The 20,659-nt window shown below is 31.6% G+C and overlaps 1 protein-coding gene and 2 pseudogenes across 1 annotated transcript; 2 read left to right on the top strand and 1 right to left on the bottom strand.

Annotated features, from left to right (window-relative positions):
* The first annotated feature begins 7,218 nt into the window (after positions 1-7,218).
* On the top strand, positions 7,219-8,395 carry LOC123919659 (annotated as a pseudogene).
* Positions 8,396-9,705: 1,310 nt separating this feature from the next.
* On the top strand, positions 9,706-11,008 carry LOC123919658 (annotated as a pseudogene).
* Positions 11,009-12,752: 1,744 nt separating this feature from the next.
* LOC123923999 (agamous-like MADS-box protein AGL80) lies at positions 12,753-13,773 on the bottom strand. The gene has a single exon (XM_045976752.1). It carries the CDS (start codon positions 13,709-13,711, stop codon positions 13,034-13,036), a length of 678 nt encoding a protein of 225 aa, XP_045832708.1. The 5' UTR covers positions 13,712-13,773; the 3' UTR covers positions 12,753-13,033.
* Positions 13,774-20,659: the final 6,886 nt, after the last annotated feature.

The following is a 20,659-nucleotide window of genomic DNA, read 5'->3' as shown; positions in this document are numbered from 1 at the left end:
CACCACATGGTAGAACGACGTGCAGGATCATAACTTCCACTATCACCTTCATCATTGTTATTTCCACTTCTTCCAAAGACATAATCAAACAATCCAGAACTTCTTGGTGGTTCTATTTGTTGGTAATCATATGAAGAATTTGTTGATGACTCATTATAATTCATAGGAGCGTCATTATAAAATGGCATGTTTGGGTTTGGCATATATGGATAATACCCGTGTGGCATATAAGAAGGATTTTGGTAATATGATGGAAAATTACCTTGATTACCTTCAAATGGTGCAACAAAACCAAAATCACCATATGATTGTACTCCGCTTGACGAGGAAGAATCATCCAATGGATTAGCTTTCTTTTTACTTTTACCACGTCTAGCTCGACCTCTGCTAGGGTTACTACTACCATCTTCACATGATTCTTCTTCCATTCGACGGGACAATAAATTTTTATCACGCCTATCATATGCTTCTTCTTGAAAAGAATGATGTGACCCTTCACTTATTCCATGAACTTGTTCTTGATTACCACCGCCACCATTGCCACCACTATTTTCATCACTTGGTGGACTTAAACCACCTTCCCCACTTTGACTAGGTGTATGACCTAAATTTGAGTGATCAACATCACTGGGTATTTCTTCAATGTCATCATCAGAATCAATAGGGAGTCACTGTGCATTTTGAGTTCCATCCAACAATGGTCCCTCTATCTCTTCAAGCCATGGAGATAAAGGGTCTTCTTGAAATATATGATCAAGGTTGATAGGACTAAAGTTTTTTTCAATTTCTTCCTGACTTCTTCTCATGGTGCTCCTATTTTGTAGCTTCATGTTATAATATGCAAAGACAAGCTTCTGTAGTTTTTGATACTTCAATCTGTTTCTCGTCTTTATATGGATGTAACTAAAGGTACTCCAATTTCGCTCACAGTTTGAAGCTGAAGTTGTTTGGCTTAGAACTCTTACAGCTATTCTTTGAAGTTCAAGAGCAGAAGATCCATATAGCAGCCACCATTCAGCTAAATAAAAATTTGATAGAGAAAATTAGCATAACTTGTTCATATTTTCTTATCAACTAAACAAGTTATTTACCATAATACATACCAGGATCCGTTCCACATCATGCTTGTTGAGCTTGTGGAGTTCCAAAGGACTCTTGCTTATCCCGAAAAAGTAATAACTACAATGACCAATATACCATATAAGTCTCAAATGAATATTTTGTTTCTAAGATTTAGTATTGAATTATAAATAAATAACATGAACAAACGTCTCACCTGATTGTTAGCTCTTATTTGAATATTAATGTTTGGTTCTAACTTTCTTATTACTTTTGTGGTTCCATCCAAGGTTTCCCTAGCTACATCTCTTCCATGGACTACTCCAAATTGGAATTGTGGATTGAGAAAATAACCTAAGAGAAAATGATTAACATTGTTACATCAAAATTAAATACCAACATGTAAACGTAATAAATTAAATACGTTGATGCAAACCTGCTGCGTGCAAATCAGAATGCATGAAAATCCATCTGCTGTCAATGATTGAATTATAATAAGCGTGGTAGCAACAATTTTTCTCAATAGCATGTTTGGCTCTATCAATTGCTTCATAAATAAATCCCATTGTTGGTTTAACATCACCATCCACCAACTTCAAGACCTTGACAATCGGTTCAAATACCTTCAGTATTTCAGTTGCTTTATTCCAAAATTCTTTACTCATCACAATTTTCTTTGCTTCATATGCAGCTCCTCCTGATTTGTCTTTTCCATATTTAGAATTCTTGTATTCATCAGATTCAAACATAGCCTTCAAACCTTGCTTCTCTTTAACAATTGATTCAAGTTGCAAAAATTGTGTAGCAAAACGAGTGATCGCTGGACGAATAAGTTCTTTGCCATTTGTATATTTCTTCATCAAACTTACTGTCCAAATATGATTGTATATAAATAAAGTTACCTTTTTTGCTTCATCAAGCACTCTTTGGACATTTGACTTTTTCCCAATATCTTCTAAACACAAATCCAAACAATGAGCTGCACATGGAGACCAATAAAGAGTAGGTCTCTTTTCCATCAACTTTAAACCAGCTGCTTTCAATGCTGCCTCATTATCAGTGACAATTTGAACAACATATTCTTCTCCCACCTCTTCAACCATTTTGTCAAGCAAGTTAAAGTAATACTCAGTGTTTCTACTGGTAACATCCGAGGCATCAATAGACTTTATGAACGATGTTCCTCGACTACAATATACTAAAAAGTTCATGATATGCATGTGATTTATTCCATTTGTCCAACCATCACACATTATAGTCACCCCCCTCTCTTCCCAGAATGGTTTTAATGTATCTATATACTTTTGCATATCCTTACATTCTTCGTTCAAGTATATCTCTGAAATCTCATAAGGAGAAGGACATTTAACACCTGGACCTAACCTTTCAGCTTCGTTTAACAAGTTATGCAGCCAAGGAGAAGTGGTCAAGTTTATAGGCAAACGTTCATGTATTATCAATTTAGATAATGCCTTTGCTAACTTTTGCCGCGCATTTTTCAACACTCCTACATTAACCTTTGTTTGCTTCATACTCTTACTTCTCTCTAGATCAACATCTACATTTCGCATTCTTTGATTAAGATCCCTTCGTTGATGTCCAAATGAAGCTACACCTACACTACTACTACTACCAATGCCACTTTCAGGAAATCTTTGTCCGTCTTGCCATTGTCTATGCGACCTCATGCTTTCATGTGTTGCTTGTCTAATAGCCTCCTCTTCCTCTAAATCTTCATGGTTTACATTGTTATCTCCTCTTAAAAGTGAGACAAATTCTTCCTTTCTTTTTCGTGAATCATTTTTCTTTGCCTTATTGTCTAATAAAAGCTGCATCATACTTTCCCTAATAATCTGTGTGACTCTACCACAACCTTTGACTTCTCCGGGAAAGTGTGCAATATGTTCCTTCAACCGAGTTATTCCACCGGTTATTACTTTGTCATAGATTTTACATTGTATGGTGTTTCTATTTACGCCTTGTAGAATGTTAGCAAAATGCCAACCAATGTCATCACTCGGAGCACCTTGTGCTCTACCGATTGGAAATCGTTCTTCTTCTTCTTCTATCGGTAATTCTTCTCTTCGAGGCATTATTCAACCAACCTACAAATAGTTTATAGTTTAATTTTAAAAAATTACTCAAGTAAGTAAATTAATAAAGAATACTTTAATCTAATTTTTAGTGTAATCAAAATCTAATTTAGTCTTATTATCTTAAGATTTATATTTATCTATTCACTAATCATTATCACAATCACACAATCACTATTGTAACCAAAAAAATGACTATCACTATTCACCACTACTCTTAAGTCAGTGACAGACACAACTAACTCTCAACATTTTCACCCACCCACCCCACCCACCCCCCTCACACGCATTAAAAAAAAATCCCCAATTTCAATTTGTTTTCTTTCTTCCCATCTCAAATCTTTTTCATTTACAAACACACACAGATTCCAATTTGTTTTCTTTCTTCCCATCTCAAATCTTTTTCATTTACAAACAACACAATAGTTTACAAAAATACCAAGATAGAACTCATTACTATTATTATTAGTTACCTGTTGGTGGGAGGAATGGAGGAAGATGCAAATGCAATTGCAATATGGATTCTGGATCTGGAGATGGAAGCACCGAAGCACAGCAGCAGCACAACAGATTGCAATCACGCACAGATCAGAGGAGAGGAAAGAAAGAAGCATGGACAGAGGAGAGGAAAGAACACAGACTGTGAAATTGTTTGTGAGGAGAGGAAAGAAAGAAGCATGGACAGAGGAGAGGAAAGAAAGAAGCAAGCACGTGAAATTGTGATAAGAAAGTAGAGAGGTACTCTGGTGTCTGGCCTGTAAAAGTAAAAGTGTAAGATTCTGATTCTGATTCTGTTCAACATTTTTTCTGCTTTTTCACGTCGGTAACGGTGTTTCGCGGCCGTAACGGCGTTTCGTATCGTTCGTAACGGCGTTTCAGCTATGATTTTTTTCTCACCTTTAAAACCTTAAAAAACGGTATAGGTCACTTGAAATAGCGTTTTGTAACGCCCGTTTTCACGGTACATGACTGTTTTTTAAAACCTTGATTATATATGCATGAATCTGGGTTCGAAACTTGGACACCACTTATTCAACTTTAAGGTGGAATAATCTCCATCAAAAAAATTATGGGGTATATAAAGTGAGTTTTCGTCCATAAATTATAGCTCAACTGACATAAATGCTGAAATTGCTAGTGTTGGACGTTATGACAAGGGTTCGAATCCCGGTCACTCCACTTTGTGTGTGCAAGTTTTCAATGGATTTGACATTTCGTCTATCAACAACAACAAAAAAAGTGAGTTTTCTCCTCCGACCAATTATTTTTTCCATGCACAAAATTTAAAAATCGAACTTATGACTACATGCTTGAAGAGCTAAAGACCGTTTTCACTTGAACCAATCTTTTGTTGGTTTTATTATGAGATTATCTTTCATAGGGAAGATTTTAGTCAAGCTATATAACATTATTATTATTATTATTATTATTACTAGCGGGCAAGGCAGGTGCGTTCCGCGCCTGCCTGTGTCTAACTTATGTCAAAAAAAAATATGTCTTGTTCTATTGTGAGTTTGTTAATAAAATATTTTTGTTGCTACTAAAAAAAATCAAGGGTATTGTTGGTATTATTGTTAAGTGTTATTTCAAATGATAGTAAAGGGCAAAATTGACCAAAGAAAAAGTCAGCACAAACTCCCCTTTATTATTATTATTATTATATTTAGTTTTGAAGGGTAATGTTGTCATTAAGAAAAGTCAACACCATATATGAGAGGGTAAATGTGGAAATAATAAAAATCCACACCAAATTGCAATATCCCCTTTATATTATGTATAGAAGAATAGATTATTATATTTAGTTTTGAAGGGTAATGTTGTCATTAAGAAAAGTCAACACCATATATGAGAGGGTAAATGTGGAAATAATAAAAATCCACGCCAAATTGGGATATCCCCTTTATATTATGTATAGATATAGATATAGATATATATTAGTTTTGAAGGGTAATGTTGTCATTAAGAAAAGTCAACACCATATATGAGAGGGTAAATGTGGAAATAATAAAAATCTACACCAAATTGGGATATCCCCTTTATATTATGTATTATTATGTATAGAATAGATTATTATATTTAGTTTTGAAGGGTAATGTTGTCATTAAGAAAAGTCAACACCATATATGAGAGGGTAAATGTGGAAATAATAAAAATTCACGCCAAATTGGGATATCCCCTTTATATTATGTATAGATATAGATATAGATATAGATTAGTTTTGAAGGGTAATGTTGTCATTAAGAAAAGTCAACACCATATATGAGAGGGTAAATGTGGAAATAATAAAAATCCACACCAAATTGGGATATCCCCTTTATATTATGTATAGAAGATGTATAGATATAGATATAGATATAGATTAGTTTTGAAGGGTAATGTTGTCATTAAGAAAAGTCAACACCATATATTATTATTTTCAACGTGGATGGAAAATTACGTAAAAGAATTTCAAATGTGGGTGCTTCTTCATTTTCAGTATTTGTGAGATGTATGATGTGTCATAAAGTCAAAAATTGAAAGGGAAAAAATAATTTTATGAATTTGATAGATTTTCAATTTCCATAGTGTGAAAATCGATCCAATCTAAATTACAAGTATATAAACTCTTCCTTGGCAACAAACCCAACACTTAATATTTGGGCACATCCAATAAGAACATGACATCTTATATTTAACTTGAAAAAAATGTGAAAAAAAATGAAAAATTCCTCTTCCCCGACGGTCTTCCTTTCTCTGTCCTTCCTCTTCTCCACCGAACCAATTTCGATTCTTTCATCAATGATAGTGTCACCAACAAAGAATAACAGTTTTTCAATTTATTTTCAAGTCCATGTCAATTCTTCATCTTTTAGTTTATCACACTGAAGAAAAAGTAAAAATTCCAGAGAAGTAGAAGATGGTGTTTTGAAACAAAGATGGTGTTGGTTTAAGTTTTATGTGATTATTTATTTTAAAGAAAAATTAAACCCATTCAATAAAAAGTAAAATAAAACAAACAAATAAATAATATTGAAAAGAAGAAGAAACGAGCTTCTTGTTTGTGCTATTGCTTAGATGTTGTGTTTCTTTTTTTGAAAAAGGGTGTTGTGTATGGTAGTGTGGAGCAACAATGGAGAAAATTGGAAGTTTGTGGTGGTTGTTGTGGGTTCTGGGCGGTTCATGTTCTCTCTCTTCATTTTTTTTTCTTTAATTTTTTAATGAAAAATAAAATGAATGTGGTGTTAAATTTTTATTGGATGTGCTCAAATGTCAAGTGTTGGGTATGCGCCTAGGCAAAAGTTTTTCATTTATCTTGTATATAGTATTATGAAGGTTGTCTTCATTTTATTAAAATATTATTAACTCACTTCATTGATTTGCGAGTAGACGCTCAAATGACACGGTAAACTCTATAATATATCCATTATTATTTACTTTTTATTTGTGTCTTCACGTTACCTAAGTTTCTCTTTTGTAACTCTTTATTTGCCGCTAAATTTGCTTCTTTCTTTAGCTTCAATTCTCAAATTCTCTTCCGCGTCCACTTCTTGACCAACGGTGAAGAAAACTAACTCAACTAACAAGTTGAAAAAGTAAGGTCAACCTTTACCTCTTTTGCATTTCTTTTTCGTACTATTCTTCTTACAAATTAATGGTCGTATTCCTTTTGTGACTTCCAAGTTAATGGTTCTTAGAGCACACACATCGGTAGTTTTACTACTGTGCTTTACCTGCTGTAGATTTTGTGGATAATTGAAGAGTGAGCAGCGTTCATACAATGAAACACGCTCCTTTGTCCACCAACGGGTCTCATTGCCACCAGGATATGGATATGTGATTTTTTTGTCTTTCAACCAATTAAATCAACGAACGGCTACTTCAATATTGAATGCATCAAGGAAATTGAATGCAACAAGCAAATTGAATGCAACGGCTATACATCCATTCTATTTTTAAATTTTTGAATCATGTTTTCATTGTATTGTATAAATAGATATCCCACTTTATTTTATTTTTTCATTCACATCTAGTCTTAACTATTTATTCTATCTCTTTTTAATTATTTTTTTGCACATCTAATTTGACAATGAACTCCAATCACCATAATTCATGGTCAAATTATATACAAAATAGTGGCAATTCTTCTCATACCCCAAATCAACAAAATAACTCATACTTTGGAAATGCACCTCTTAACACAAATCCAAATCATAACCCGAATTTTCAAAATTCTATTTTTATTTCAAATCCACAAAATAACCCACACTTTAAAAATTATCCATATTATACCGAAAATTATTAATATTAATTAAATAACCCCGCTATGTTTCATGGGAGTCAAATGAGTAGCATTAGCATGCAATCAAATGATCAAGTGCATGAAACACCACAATTTTGCACTCAAGGTGGGTTGGAACCTATTAACCTTGGTGAATAAGTTGGATCGACATCGGTTGTTAATACACCAAAAACAAGATTCCAACCAAAGGAAGATGAAGTTATCATTTAATCATGGCACAACATTTCAAAGGATTCAATTGTTCGGGTTGATCAAAAAGGATAATTTTTTGGAAGAGGATTGGCGAAGCTTATAACAAGTATCGCGATAAAAATTATACAGAGAGAAAACCGATGGCACTAAAGGGTCGATGGCACAAACTAAATCATGCGGTACAAAAATATGTTGGGTGCTACAAACAAGTTGTGACTACACAAAAAAGCAGGAGCTCTGAGAGCGACATCATTTTAGCTGGAAAAAATATATATTACCAAGATGAACATGATAAATTCACATTTGAAGATGCATGAAGACTATTGAGGGATGAACCCAAATGACTTGCGGGTTTAACAGAACCTTCCGCAAAAATAATGAAGAATTCAGCTTCAGGAGCATATTCATCATCTTCTAACCCTCAGACACCAACGAGCAGTGAATATAATCCACCATCACCTACTTCGTTACGTCGTCCAATGGGTCCAAAGGCGGTCAAAAGGAAGGAGAAAGAAAAGCTTGTGGAAAAGTCTATCCCTTTAAAAAAAATTGATGATTTGCAAGATGACTTAATTTTTTTTTACATAATGTCGGAGTTTTCACGTAATTGTGTACGTATTGAGGAAGAAAAACTTGAAATGGAGAGGGAAAGGTTGAAGATCGATGATTTGCAAATACTCTCAAAGGATACATCAAATATGAATCAAAGACAACTACAAACATTGAAATGTTGTGCGACATGATTTCAAAAAAAAAATATGGACTTAATTGATATGATTATGTATGTTGGATATTTTTTAGATTCTCATAAGTAGCCGTTATTTAACTAGCCATTAAAATATGTACTTCATTTTTATTTTGCCAAAAAAATATGGACTTAATTGATATAATTATGTATGTTGGATATTTTTTAGATTCTCATAATTAACTGTTATTTAACTAGCCATTAAAATAATAAAATATGTACTTCATTTTTATTTTGTCAAAAAAATATGGACTTGATTGATAAAACCTATTTGTAAATAAAGAAAAAAAATAAATCCTGTGAGCTTAGCTCTAGGCATGGCAATAAAACCCATACTCGTGGGTACCCGCCCAAACCCTACCCGCTTTGACGGGGAAAACCCGAGTTAACTGGGTTTGGGTTCGAGTTTGCGTTTTCCCCGATTTCAAAAGATGGGTTTGGGGCGGATAATGGGTACATTGATACTCACCCCGAACCCGTCCCCGAACCCGCCCCGCTTATACTAAACTTATATTTTACCTATTTTACATTAGAAACCCTTCAACAATCTCTTAAATTACATTCATATGTTTATATTTATTTTTAATTTGAGTATTAAACAAATCATTTTCTCTATTTTTTCTTTATTTAAAAAAATATTGTTGAAACAAAATAATTTTGGACATTTAACTTCTTTTTTTTGATAAAAAAGAATATTAAAATACAATTCAAATTCATGTGAAAAGATGCGTAACGGGGATACCCGAACCCCGACGGGGATACCCGATCCCCGTTGGGTATGGGTTTGGGGTTATACATTTTATCCCCGTTCGAAATTGGGATGGGTTTGGGGAAACCCGGACTTTTATGAGTTTGGGTTTGGGGAGGGCAATATCTGTCCCCGCCCCGCCCCATTGCCATGCCTACTTAGCTCAGTTGGTAGGAACATCGCACTATATGTGCAGGAGCCCGGGTTCGAACCCGGGACACTCCACTTATTCACCTTTAAATGTGAATTTTCTAGCCACTAGGCTACTTGACCAAAAAAAAAATAAGGAAAAAAAACTATATTTAATTGATATAACCTTTTAAGACTTAATTGGGCACGTATATGATTTTTTTTTAACGAAAAAAAAAACTTCACATTATATTTAGTTAGGCATTAAAAATTAGCCGTTAGTCAAATTAGCCGTTAAAAACTAGCCGTTATTTATACTAGCAATTAGTCAAACTAACCGTTATTCAAACTAGCCGTTATTTCAAAATTCCTATAAATAACTTTAACATGCAAAATAACCATCACATTTCCTCTCTACAATTTCTTAACATCTTATATTCAATATCAAAGTTCTTTTCATATGGATCCTTCCGATCCTTCTCACGTAGCAAAAATGTTCATGGAATTTATGAATGATGATACAGGTGAACAAATTGTGAGGCTTTTGTACGAATATCAAGTGAAAGAAGAAGCTGCAAGCTCCAGTAGACCTAGGCGTCCAAGAAGAAATATAAAGAGGAATCGTGAAGAGGGAGATGATCGATTATTCAATGATTTTTTTTTCAGAAGCTCCGGTATACACGGATGAGCAGTTTCGTCGAAGGTACCGAATGCATAAACATGTGTTCCTTCGTATTGTTGAAGCTTTTGGTCAACATGATAAGTATTTTCGGGCGATAGTTGACGCAACTTGTAGATCAAGCCTTTCACCGCTACAAAAATGCACTGATATCCTTCGTATGTTGTCATATGGAACATCTACGGATAGCGTGGATGACTATTTTAGAATTGATGAAACCACGACAGTAAAATGCATTGAAAATTTTACAAGGGCTGTAATCAACATTTTTGGGGCACAATATTTGTGAAGGCCAACCAATGAAGACATTGAATGCCTATTGCGGATGGGGGAGGCACGTGGCTTTCCTGATATGTTAGGGAGCATTGATTGTATGCATTGGGAGTGAAAACATTGTCTGGTTGCATTGAAAGGGCAATATGTTCGAGGTGATCATGGTAAACCCACAGTTATGCTAGAAATAGTGGCTTCACAAGACTTATGGATTTGGCATGCATTATTTGGAGTGGCGGTTTCAAACAACAATATGAATGTGTTAAAACAATCAAATGTCCTCAATGATGTTCTACATGGGCGAGCTCCTGCGGTCCATTATAAGGTCAATCGTACTTAGTACAACATGGGCTATTATCTATCGGATGACATTTATCTTGAATGGACCACATTTGTGAAAAGTATCCCAATGCCACAAGGTGATAAGAGAAAATTATTTGCCCAACACCAAGAAGGCGCAAGAAAGAATATTGAACGAGCATTTGGAGTTCTTCAGTCCCGATTTCCGATCATACGTAACACAACTCAATCTTGGCACTTGGATGCACTTAAGCGTATAATTGATACATGCATCATACTACACAACATGACTGTTGAAGATGAACACGCCACATACGGTGATAATTTTGATTATTCTTATGATCATCAAGACAGTGACTCGAGTGCACTACCGAATAATTCTAATATTGATTTTCAAGAGTTCCTATGTAGAAGATTTTATGTTCGTGATAAGCAAATTCATCGACAGCTTCAACAAGACTTGATATAACATATATGAGAACGTTCTGGACACGAGAATAACAACAATTGAAAATCATTTTCAATCTATCTTTTTCATGTAGTTTGTGCTACTAATTTATTTTTATGTTTATGAATTTCTTTTAATAAATTTTTTTATAATTAAGTTATTTGTAACTTGTATTATGTTATTTAATATATTTTTATATGTTTTTAATTTTACTTTGATTTATTTTAAATATATGTTGTATTCTTTTTTATGTATTTTTATATATTTGAATTATTTTGTTTCAATTATACATTTTTATATATCATCGTAAAATATAAATGTGCAAAAACGTGTGGGACCCAATGAGATTCATTTAAGAGTTTTTGTGAGTTGTATAAATATTTGTGAAATGTGGTTGAATTGTTTAAATAATTGGGAAGTGTAAAATAATATAAAGAATTAAACGGGACCCACTTAAAGAGCTCATATGAGTTCATGGGATAATGGTACTCTTAATTTCTTATTTCTTTTTGTGATTTACTATTGTATCCGCACCTTAAAGTGCATTCATGTCTTAGCCTTAACAATTGAGGCCTGCTATGACAAGGGATAGATAGGCACTATCTCTAACAAGGTAATTCTATGGCGATGTGATTTACTATTTTATTTTCATGCAGAAATATTTTGATTGCATTTGGTTCTTTTAAGTGTTATGATAGCATTTCTACTAAATATGACTCATGTAAGTTAATTAATGTTGCTTAGTAGCATCGTCATGCATCATTAAATGTTGCGGTGTATTGTGATGTATATGTTGTATTTTGGTGATTGTGCATTTGAATTAGGGTTTTTCTAACCTATGCAACATTGCACAGGATAAAAAGTCATTTAATGCACCATCATAGCAACTAATGTTTTTTTTTTTCTCTTTTCTTTCTCTCTCTTCAATCACTCCTTCTCTCATCTCACGCTTTGTTCTCTCTCTTTTTTTATCTGATTTTCTGCAATTCCTCCAACATCCAAGGCAAAACAAAATCTACCTCTAACCTTTGTTTCTTCCTCTTCAATCAAAATCAGATTGAATTCTGTCAGATTTACAAACAGATTGAATTTGTCGCTTGTTGTTAACTATATAGTCATCAAGATCCAATTTTAATCCCAAAACAACAATAATATCAGTGTCTCACGATATGATTTTGATTGAAGATGAAGAAGCAAAGGTTAGAGGTAAATTTTGTGTTGCCTTGGATGTTGGAGAAATTGCAGAAAATCAGATAAAAAATAGAGAGAGAATAGAGAGTGAGATGAGAGAGGGGGAGTGATTGAAGAGAGAGAAAGTAAAGAGAAAAAATATACATTAGTTGCTATGATGGTGCATTAAATGACTTCTTATCTTGTGCAATGTTGCACATGTTAGAAAAATCCTTTGAATTATTATACTTTGCTCGTTTTATCTTTCACTCCAAAATAAAAGATACTTTCTCCGTTCCTTTTTAAGTGTCGTTTGAGAATCATGCGTACTATTCATATAATCTACTTTGATTATAATTTTTTATTAATATATAAAAATAAATATTAGCATATAAGATGTTTCAATTTGTTCCGAAGGGTATTTTCAAAATATTATCATGTAAGATCTCGTTAATAGGATTAGTGGATGAAGTATTCCACTTACTTCTTTAATGTATAGTGGATGAGGTATTCCACTGCTATATGTAAATTAATTGTGATCCATAAGTAATTGTTAGATCTACATTTAATATCGACCGGATGATGATAGGAATTTATATGATATTTTTATTCGAACTAATTACTATAAATGTATTGAAATCCACGCACCAATAGACTTTCTTACTCAATCAAACCAATACATCAAACTTTCTTAGACAATAATAAAAATTCAGAATAAGCATATAAATAAACATGTGAAGCACTTAAGCGACACATGATGAATAAATAAAACATAAAATAAAGATGTGAATATTACACCATAATAACTTATGACTATGGCTTCACCTAAATAACTTCATTCAAGGTAATGGATTAGGCCAAAATTAATTTTGAAGATTGACATCATTAGGATGACTAAATGGAATTGTTTTATCCACATTAATTACCATTAATCATCGAGTCCATAAATAACTTCTCTTGCGTGATGTCATCATTATTTATGATCATCTCAACATGGCCATCACCTATCAGCACCATCGACATTCCTTCCTTGCTCGATGTTATTGCTGGTGGTGGTGGCGGAACATATGACATTTGGAGTTGGACTTGGCTTTGGTTACCTATGATATGTTTTTGATGAAGATTTTTCGCTTCCATCCTTCTACTTATGTCCTTCAAATTCTGATCAATCAACCAATTAAGAGCATTCAAATCAAGCATTGACATATTATTGTGCACAACCTTACCTTCTTTAATACATTGAGACATGAGATTTTTCATCTCTATGTCTTTGTTGTTTTTCCTCAGTCTCTTTAGTTGTTCCTCGGCCTTCGTTAACCTTTGTTTCATGAAAGCCTCTTGATTAAACATTTTTTTGGTCTTCTCAAATTCAGGCATTGTCCTGAATTTTGAGAGCACGCGTTGGACTCCACACGTTGTTGGCCAAATCTCTGGTTCGGGCTCATAAGGGCCATAAACTATAGCACATGCTTCAATTCCACAAAGCGTGCTTAGTTCATCAACCTTCTTCAATAGACTATTCTTCCTTTTCTTATATGTTGCTTTCCTAGCTTCATCACTAACAATGAACGAAAGTTTCACCTTTCCTCTAGCCATAGCTGTGATTAGAAAAAGGATAAGAAAAATGGAGAAGAAAAATAAAATCGATTGTTTTAATTTTTGTGAATAAGGTCTTTGTTCTATATTGTATATATAGACCAATTTGGTATTAGGTGTATATGTCCAATTTCCAACTGGCATTTTTAGCTGTAAACGTCACATATAAATTTTATGGCATTAAATTTTATAAAAAGTATAGTATGTAAATTATTTAATTACTATAACAAGTATGAGTGGGTTGGAATATTATAAAAAAGATGTTTTTCTTTTTGAAAAGATGTATCGATTCATGAACATAGATATTTCAAGAGGATTTTATTAATATACTATTTTATTAAAAAATGGTAACTATATTTTTATGATATAATTATAAAAATATTTCTTTGTATTTTTTTGGAAACAGTTAGAATTTTTATTTAATATAGTATAATAATATAATAAAGGTATTCAACAAAAAATAGTAAATGAGTAAATGTCACATTATTGTCATTTTTTAGGTGTATGTGTGACTAATTTCCAACTGACATTTTTTAACTTTAAATCAATGTTTTAAGAACCGGACCGGAGGTCGAACCGTTGTGACAACTGGTTCAAGGGTCAACCGGTCGGATCGGTTCAACCGTTATTGAACCGTTTATATTGAACCGTTCATATAATTTTTTCACGTGTTTGAGTCTATGGTTGGAAAGGAAAGATTTTTGATTTTTTAACCTTTCAATTTCAATCCATCATTTTTTTTAATTAAAAAATCAGTTTTTTTTTTTTTTTTTTAAGTGAGAGAAAAACCGGCCGGTTTTTCCGGTTCACCGGTTCACACCGGTTCACACCGGTTCATACCGGTTCACACCGGTTTTTGACCGGTTCCACTGACTAGCGGTTCTTGCTAGTCGTCCGGACCGCCGAGGGCACCGGTTCGCGGTCGAACCGGTCGGACTGGCCGGTCCGGTTCGGTTTTTAAAACATTGCTTTAAATGTCACATTATTGGTTTACCATTCATGTAGGATCTAGAAAATCAAGTGATTGTAACAAAAAAAAATCAAGTGATTTTATGGCATTAAATTTTATAAAAATTATAGTATATAAAATATTTGATTACTGTAACAGGTATGAGTGAGTTCGACTATTATAAAAAGATTTTTTTCCTTGACAAAAAAAAGATGTTTTTCTTTTCAAAAAGAAGTATTGATTCATGAACATAGATATTTCAAGATGATTTTATTAATATATTGTATTATTAAAAATTAGTAACTATATTTTTCTAATACAATTATAAAAATATTTCTTTGTATTTTTTGAAGAAACATTTAGAATCTTTATTTAATACTAGCGGGTCAGGCAAGCGCGTCTGCCCGTGTCTAACTTATGTCGAAAAAAAAGATATGTCTTATGTTATTGTGAGTTTGTTAATAATTTTTTTTATTGCTACTAACAAAAATTAAGGGTATTGTTGGTATTATTGTTAAGTGTTATTTCAAATGATAGTGAAGGGCAAAATGAACCAAACAAAAAGTCGGTCCAAACTCCCCTATCCCCTTTATATATTGTTATGGTGTTATTGTGAGTTTGTTAATAAAAGATTTTTGTTGTTACTAAAAAAAAATCAAGGGTATTGTTGGTATTATTGTTAAGTGTTATTTCAAATGATAGTGAAGGGCAAAATGAACCAAACAAAAAGTCGGCCCAAACTCCCCTATCCCCTTTATATATTGTTATAGTGTTATTGTGAGTTTGTTAATAAAAGATTTTTGTTGTTACTAAAAAAAAATTAAGGGTATTGTTGGTATTATTGTTAAGTGTTATTTCAAATGATAGTGAAGGGCAAAATGGACCAAACAAAAAGCCAGCCCAAACTCCCCTATCCCCTTTATATATTGTTATAGTATTATATAATAAAGATATTGAACAAAAAAAATAAGTGAGTAAACGTCTTGTTTTATTAATTTTTAAATTATTTAATTTTCTCAATATTACACAAATTTTGATAGACTATTATTATTTTTTTGGTTAAAAATTTTGATAGACTATTTTTTTTTAAGAACTTTGAGACCAATTTTAACTACGAACAAAAATAGTGCCAACAAAAAAATGGTGTTTAACCAAAGAAAAATCGATTGTTTTAATTTTTTGTTGTGAATAAAGTCTTGCTGTTTTCTATATAGATAGACCAATTTGATATTGGTGTATGTGTAGCTAATTTTCTAGATAGACCAATTTGGTATTTGGTGTATGTGTAATTAATTTTCAACTAGCATTTTTTAGTTGTAAATGTCACTTTTAAATTTTGTAAGAATTATAGTATCTAGATAATTTACTACTGTAATAAGTATGCGAGGATTGAAATTTTATAAAAAATTTGCTTTTCTTTTTGAAATTATGTATAGATTCATGCAAATACAATATTTATTCGCCTTCAAGGCTTTCCATAGTATATTATTCAACAATATTAATTGTGTGATTATTTTTATGATATAATTTGAAACTTTTTTCTTTTTATTTTTATTTTTGCAACAGTTACAAACTTTTTGATAATATAATAATAGTATTCAACAAAAAAAAAAAGTAAAGTAGTAAATGCTTGGATTTATTAACTTTTTTAAAAATTATTTAAAGTTTTCTATTACTCATATTTGAATAATTAACATGCTTTTGTAAATGGTTAAGGATATTTTTATTTTATGTTTTGTTTAAATAAATTGAGACCACTTTTAACAAAAAAAAAAGGTTAAATATGTTTTTGCTCCCTATAGTTTTACAGAATTTTCGTTTTAGTCATTGAAGTTTGTTTTCACACTTTTTAGTCTCTGAAGTTTCTTCACTCAAGGTTTTTAGTCCTTACTTTTAATCAAATTATTGTATACTTTCACATTTTTTTATGATCTTTTATATTCATGTTTATAATATTATGAGAATATCCCCGATAAAAATTTAGATTTTTTTAACATAAAGATGAATTATTTATGAATTTTTATGTGCAAAACACTAAAAAATTCATATTTAATTTATCTCTTGTTAAAAAAAATTTAACTTTTGTAACAGAGATTCATATAATGTACTTCTTCCGTCCCAAAATATAAGAGGTAATTTGACTAAATGACATTATTCATTTATCTTGCTTTGACCATATTTTTTAATAATATATGGATATAAATATTATCATATAAGATCTTGTTTGATTTGATTTGTTTTGATGAGTATTTTCAAAATATCAAGTTTTTATAATTTTTACTAATAGAGAATTAAAGATATTAGTGATCAAAATTGTGCGTTGGCATACATGCATTAGTCAAACTAGCTCTTATATTTTGGGACGGGTGGAGTACTAAACATGACCGCAGGAAAAAATTAAAATTTCGAATGATATACACAAGTTGAATGAAAAGTAGGGACTAAAAACATTGAGTGAAGAAACTTCAGGGACTAAAAAATGTGAAAACAAACTTCATAGACTAAAACGAAATTTCTGTCAAACTATAGGGACCAAAAGCATATTTAACCCAAAAAAATGGGAACGACAGAAAAATAAGTGTGTTTAACCATGGTAAAATCGTTTCAAAATTGAAGATTATATACCATAACGAAATATAGTAGTCACGGTGACTGCTCTAAACGGGCAAAACGGAACAACTCCTTTGCCAAGGCTAAGGTGTTTGTTGAGGTGGTTGAGGGCTCCAGGCACAGAGGGGAAATTTACCTGCAAAAATATTAGTACTCTGACGCTCAAGTCAGTATTTGATCAAGAGAATTGAGTGTAAAATTGGGTGAAATGTGTGTACCTTAGATGCTTGATGAATAGGCATATTTATAGGCTAAACCTTGCATGAATATACATGAAAAGTGGCAATTCTACTACATTAGTGGAATAAGGAATAGCAATAAAGAATTATTTTTGTACTATACTGGATTGCTATTGGCTAAAGCCATGTGTCATGCAAGTCTACACGTGTCTTGTACATAAGGGGTTACTTGGACCTCAAGTGTATTGGGCCCTTGTTGTAGTGGGCTTTAGTCTAATCCGAAACAATGACCATGATGATGGTTAAACTAAATTTTGCTAAATATTAGCCACAATCAAATTTAGTAGTAGCTGCAGTTATGTGTATTGTATTAATATTACTTTACCTAGGCGCCACGAGTAAAATTGTGATAAAGGCTGAAAAAATTAAGCAACACAACTCAATATTAAATTTGACACCACATCTTTACACAAAATTTTTCATTAGTTATAAGGATCATATCACCTATACAAAGCTCAACATTCTAATTTTTTTATCCTAGCTATGAGTCTTACTCAAACTTAATGTAGTGCTCAAGATTCTAATTTTTCTATCAAGTAATGACAAAAAAAAATTATCCATCAACCACTATTCATTAATACAATTAACTTTATTGTCAAATTTGATCTTGAAGAAATTGTTTCATATTGATAGTCAAAACTTGCCTAATAGTTTTTAAAGGGAAAAAAAAATTCAAAGTATGATACAAAAAATTTCACTCCACAACTATTTCTTCACTAACAACGAGTATTTGTGTGACTGGATCTCAAAATATTTTATACTTAACTATCCAAACCTTCATACTCATTGTAATCTTCTCAACTCTTTCTTTTACACTAGATTGAGTGAATTTGTAGCGAAGAAAAATAGTTTGTAAGCCTCTTGAGGAGGCTCAAGAATACAAAGGCGTATTTGATCCAATAGGAAGAAAATTTAACGGAGATCAGATATACATAACTTTTCAATGGCATATTTTTATTAATTAATAAGACTTGGATTTCACATTCTGCATTTAGAATTAAGGAGATTGCTAATTTTCACTTACCAATTTATAATACAAAATCTCCTTATAACAAATAAAATCATAAAAAAAAAATTATAAACAAAGTAAACATTCATATAAAAGATTATGATGATTATATATAAAAGGCTTATCATTATATGAGTGAGATTGAGTCTCTAGTATTATACTCCAATCGATCACATGGTTATTGACTTAATTTAACAACTATTGTTTTTGCTTTATGCATCTATTTTCAGGGGTAGTGATGTCATGTTAAGAAATTTAAAATAGTAAATTTGTATAATTTAAAATAGATTTAAGTCAACTAATTAAAAGGTAAATTGTTTTTTCCCCGTGCAAAATAAGTAAATTTTCATTTATCTCCTACCTAGATTTAAGTACAAAAGTTAAATTAAATTAAAGTACAAATGTTAAAGTACAAACAACTTAAATAACTGTTGTTTTTGCTTTATGCATCTATTTTCAAGGATAGTGATGTCATGTTAAGAAATTTAAAATAGTAAATTTGTATAATTTAAAATAGATTTAAGTGTAAATTGTTTTTTATCCCTGCAAAATAAGTGAATTTTCATTTATCTCATATCTAAATTTAAGTACAAATGTTAAATTAAAGTACAAAGGTTAAAGTACAAACAACTTCAACAACTGTTGTTTTTGCTTTATGCATCTATTTTCAGGGGTAGTGATGTCATGTTAAGAAATTTAAAATAGTAAATTTATATAATTTAAAATAGATTTAAGTCAACTAATTAAAAGGTAAATTGTTTTTTACCCCTGCAAAATAAGTGAATTTTGATTTATCTCCTATCTGGATTTAAGTACAAATGTTAAATTAAATTAAAGTACAAATGTTAAAGTATAAACAACTTCAACAACCGTTGTTTTTGCTTTATGTATTTATTTTTAGGGATAGTGATGTCATGTTAAGAAATTTTATATAGTAAATTTATATAATTTAAAATAAATTTAAGTCAATTAATTAAAGGGTAAATTGTTTCTTACCTGTAACATCCCGATATCTAGTATTAAAATAGATTTAAGTCAATTAATTAAAGAGTAAAATAGAATATGAGACTATATATATAAAAAGTTTAATAACTCACTCAAAAAACTCAAATGCTACAATTATAGTCACACACATTTGAGAAATAGTTAGGTTACACGCAGCAGAAATACATGAGACTTATATATATATATATATATATTATTGAGGATGTATAAGAAAATAATCATAAACTTCCATAAGCGTTGAAGAATAGCAATAATATAAAATATGTCAAATATAATGAAAATGACAAAATTAAATATCTCAAAGATACCATTTATCATTATTTACTATTTAGAACTTAAAACGCACACGAAAAACCCACACTTTGTTTATAAAAAACAAGAAAAATATCCATATTTAATTTTTTTGTTTGTTTGGAAAATAGGTTTGAGTCTTAGAATAACTCTAAATCGGAGATCCACAAAGGTAAATGGTCTGAATCACTGAAACAAGAGACCGACTTTGAAACCCCAGGAAACAACCAAATAGGTCATCATCCTAGAATTCAAAGGTGGACCCACTCAGCAAAGCCTACCCTTAATTTCGGAAACGCTTAACAGGACCCTCCATCATCTTATTATATTTAAAAATAGTGGTGATTTAACATATTTAAGTGACACGACATACAACTTGATCATATTGAATGATCAAAAGTCATAAAATTACAAGAAAACTCATTAAAAATTTCGGTTTCAATTTTAGAATTTTCTTTTTGTAATCTAATTAATGAAATGTAAATAACTAATCCACTTGAATGAATTTACATTATCTGATTGTATTAAGTATAAAAATTTAATTCAATAGAAGACCACCTTTATGACAACATGCTGGTATTTATGAAAGTGGAGAAATAATTATCTTTGAAGCTGACTTTAGAAGGCCGAATAATCCAACTGTATTGATCTAGAAATTCATTAAAGATATTGAAGACTCCACAATGAAGTCTCTCCATAGAGGGCTAAATTGAAGGACACTATCTACATAGGATGGAAGCGACTAGGCGAAGGATGGGTCAAACTCAACAGCGATGGTGCATGCAAGAATAAGGGAGAGGTTGTTGGTTGCGGTGGTCTTTTTCGAGATTCAGATGGTAGATGGA

Source organism: Trifolium pratense, linkage group LG4 (genome assembly GCF_020283565.1).
Source record: "Trifolium pratense cultivar HEN17-A07 linkage group LG4, ARS_RC_1.1, whole genome shotgun sequence".
Lineage (NCBI taxonomy): Eukaryota > Viridiplantae > Streptophyta > Magnoliopsida > Fabales > Fabaceae > Trifolium > Trifolium pratense.
This window is presented reverse-complemented; position numbering and strand designations above follow the sequence as displayed.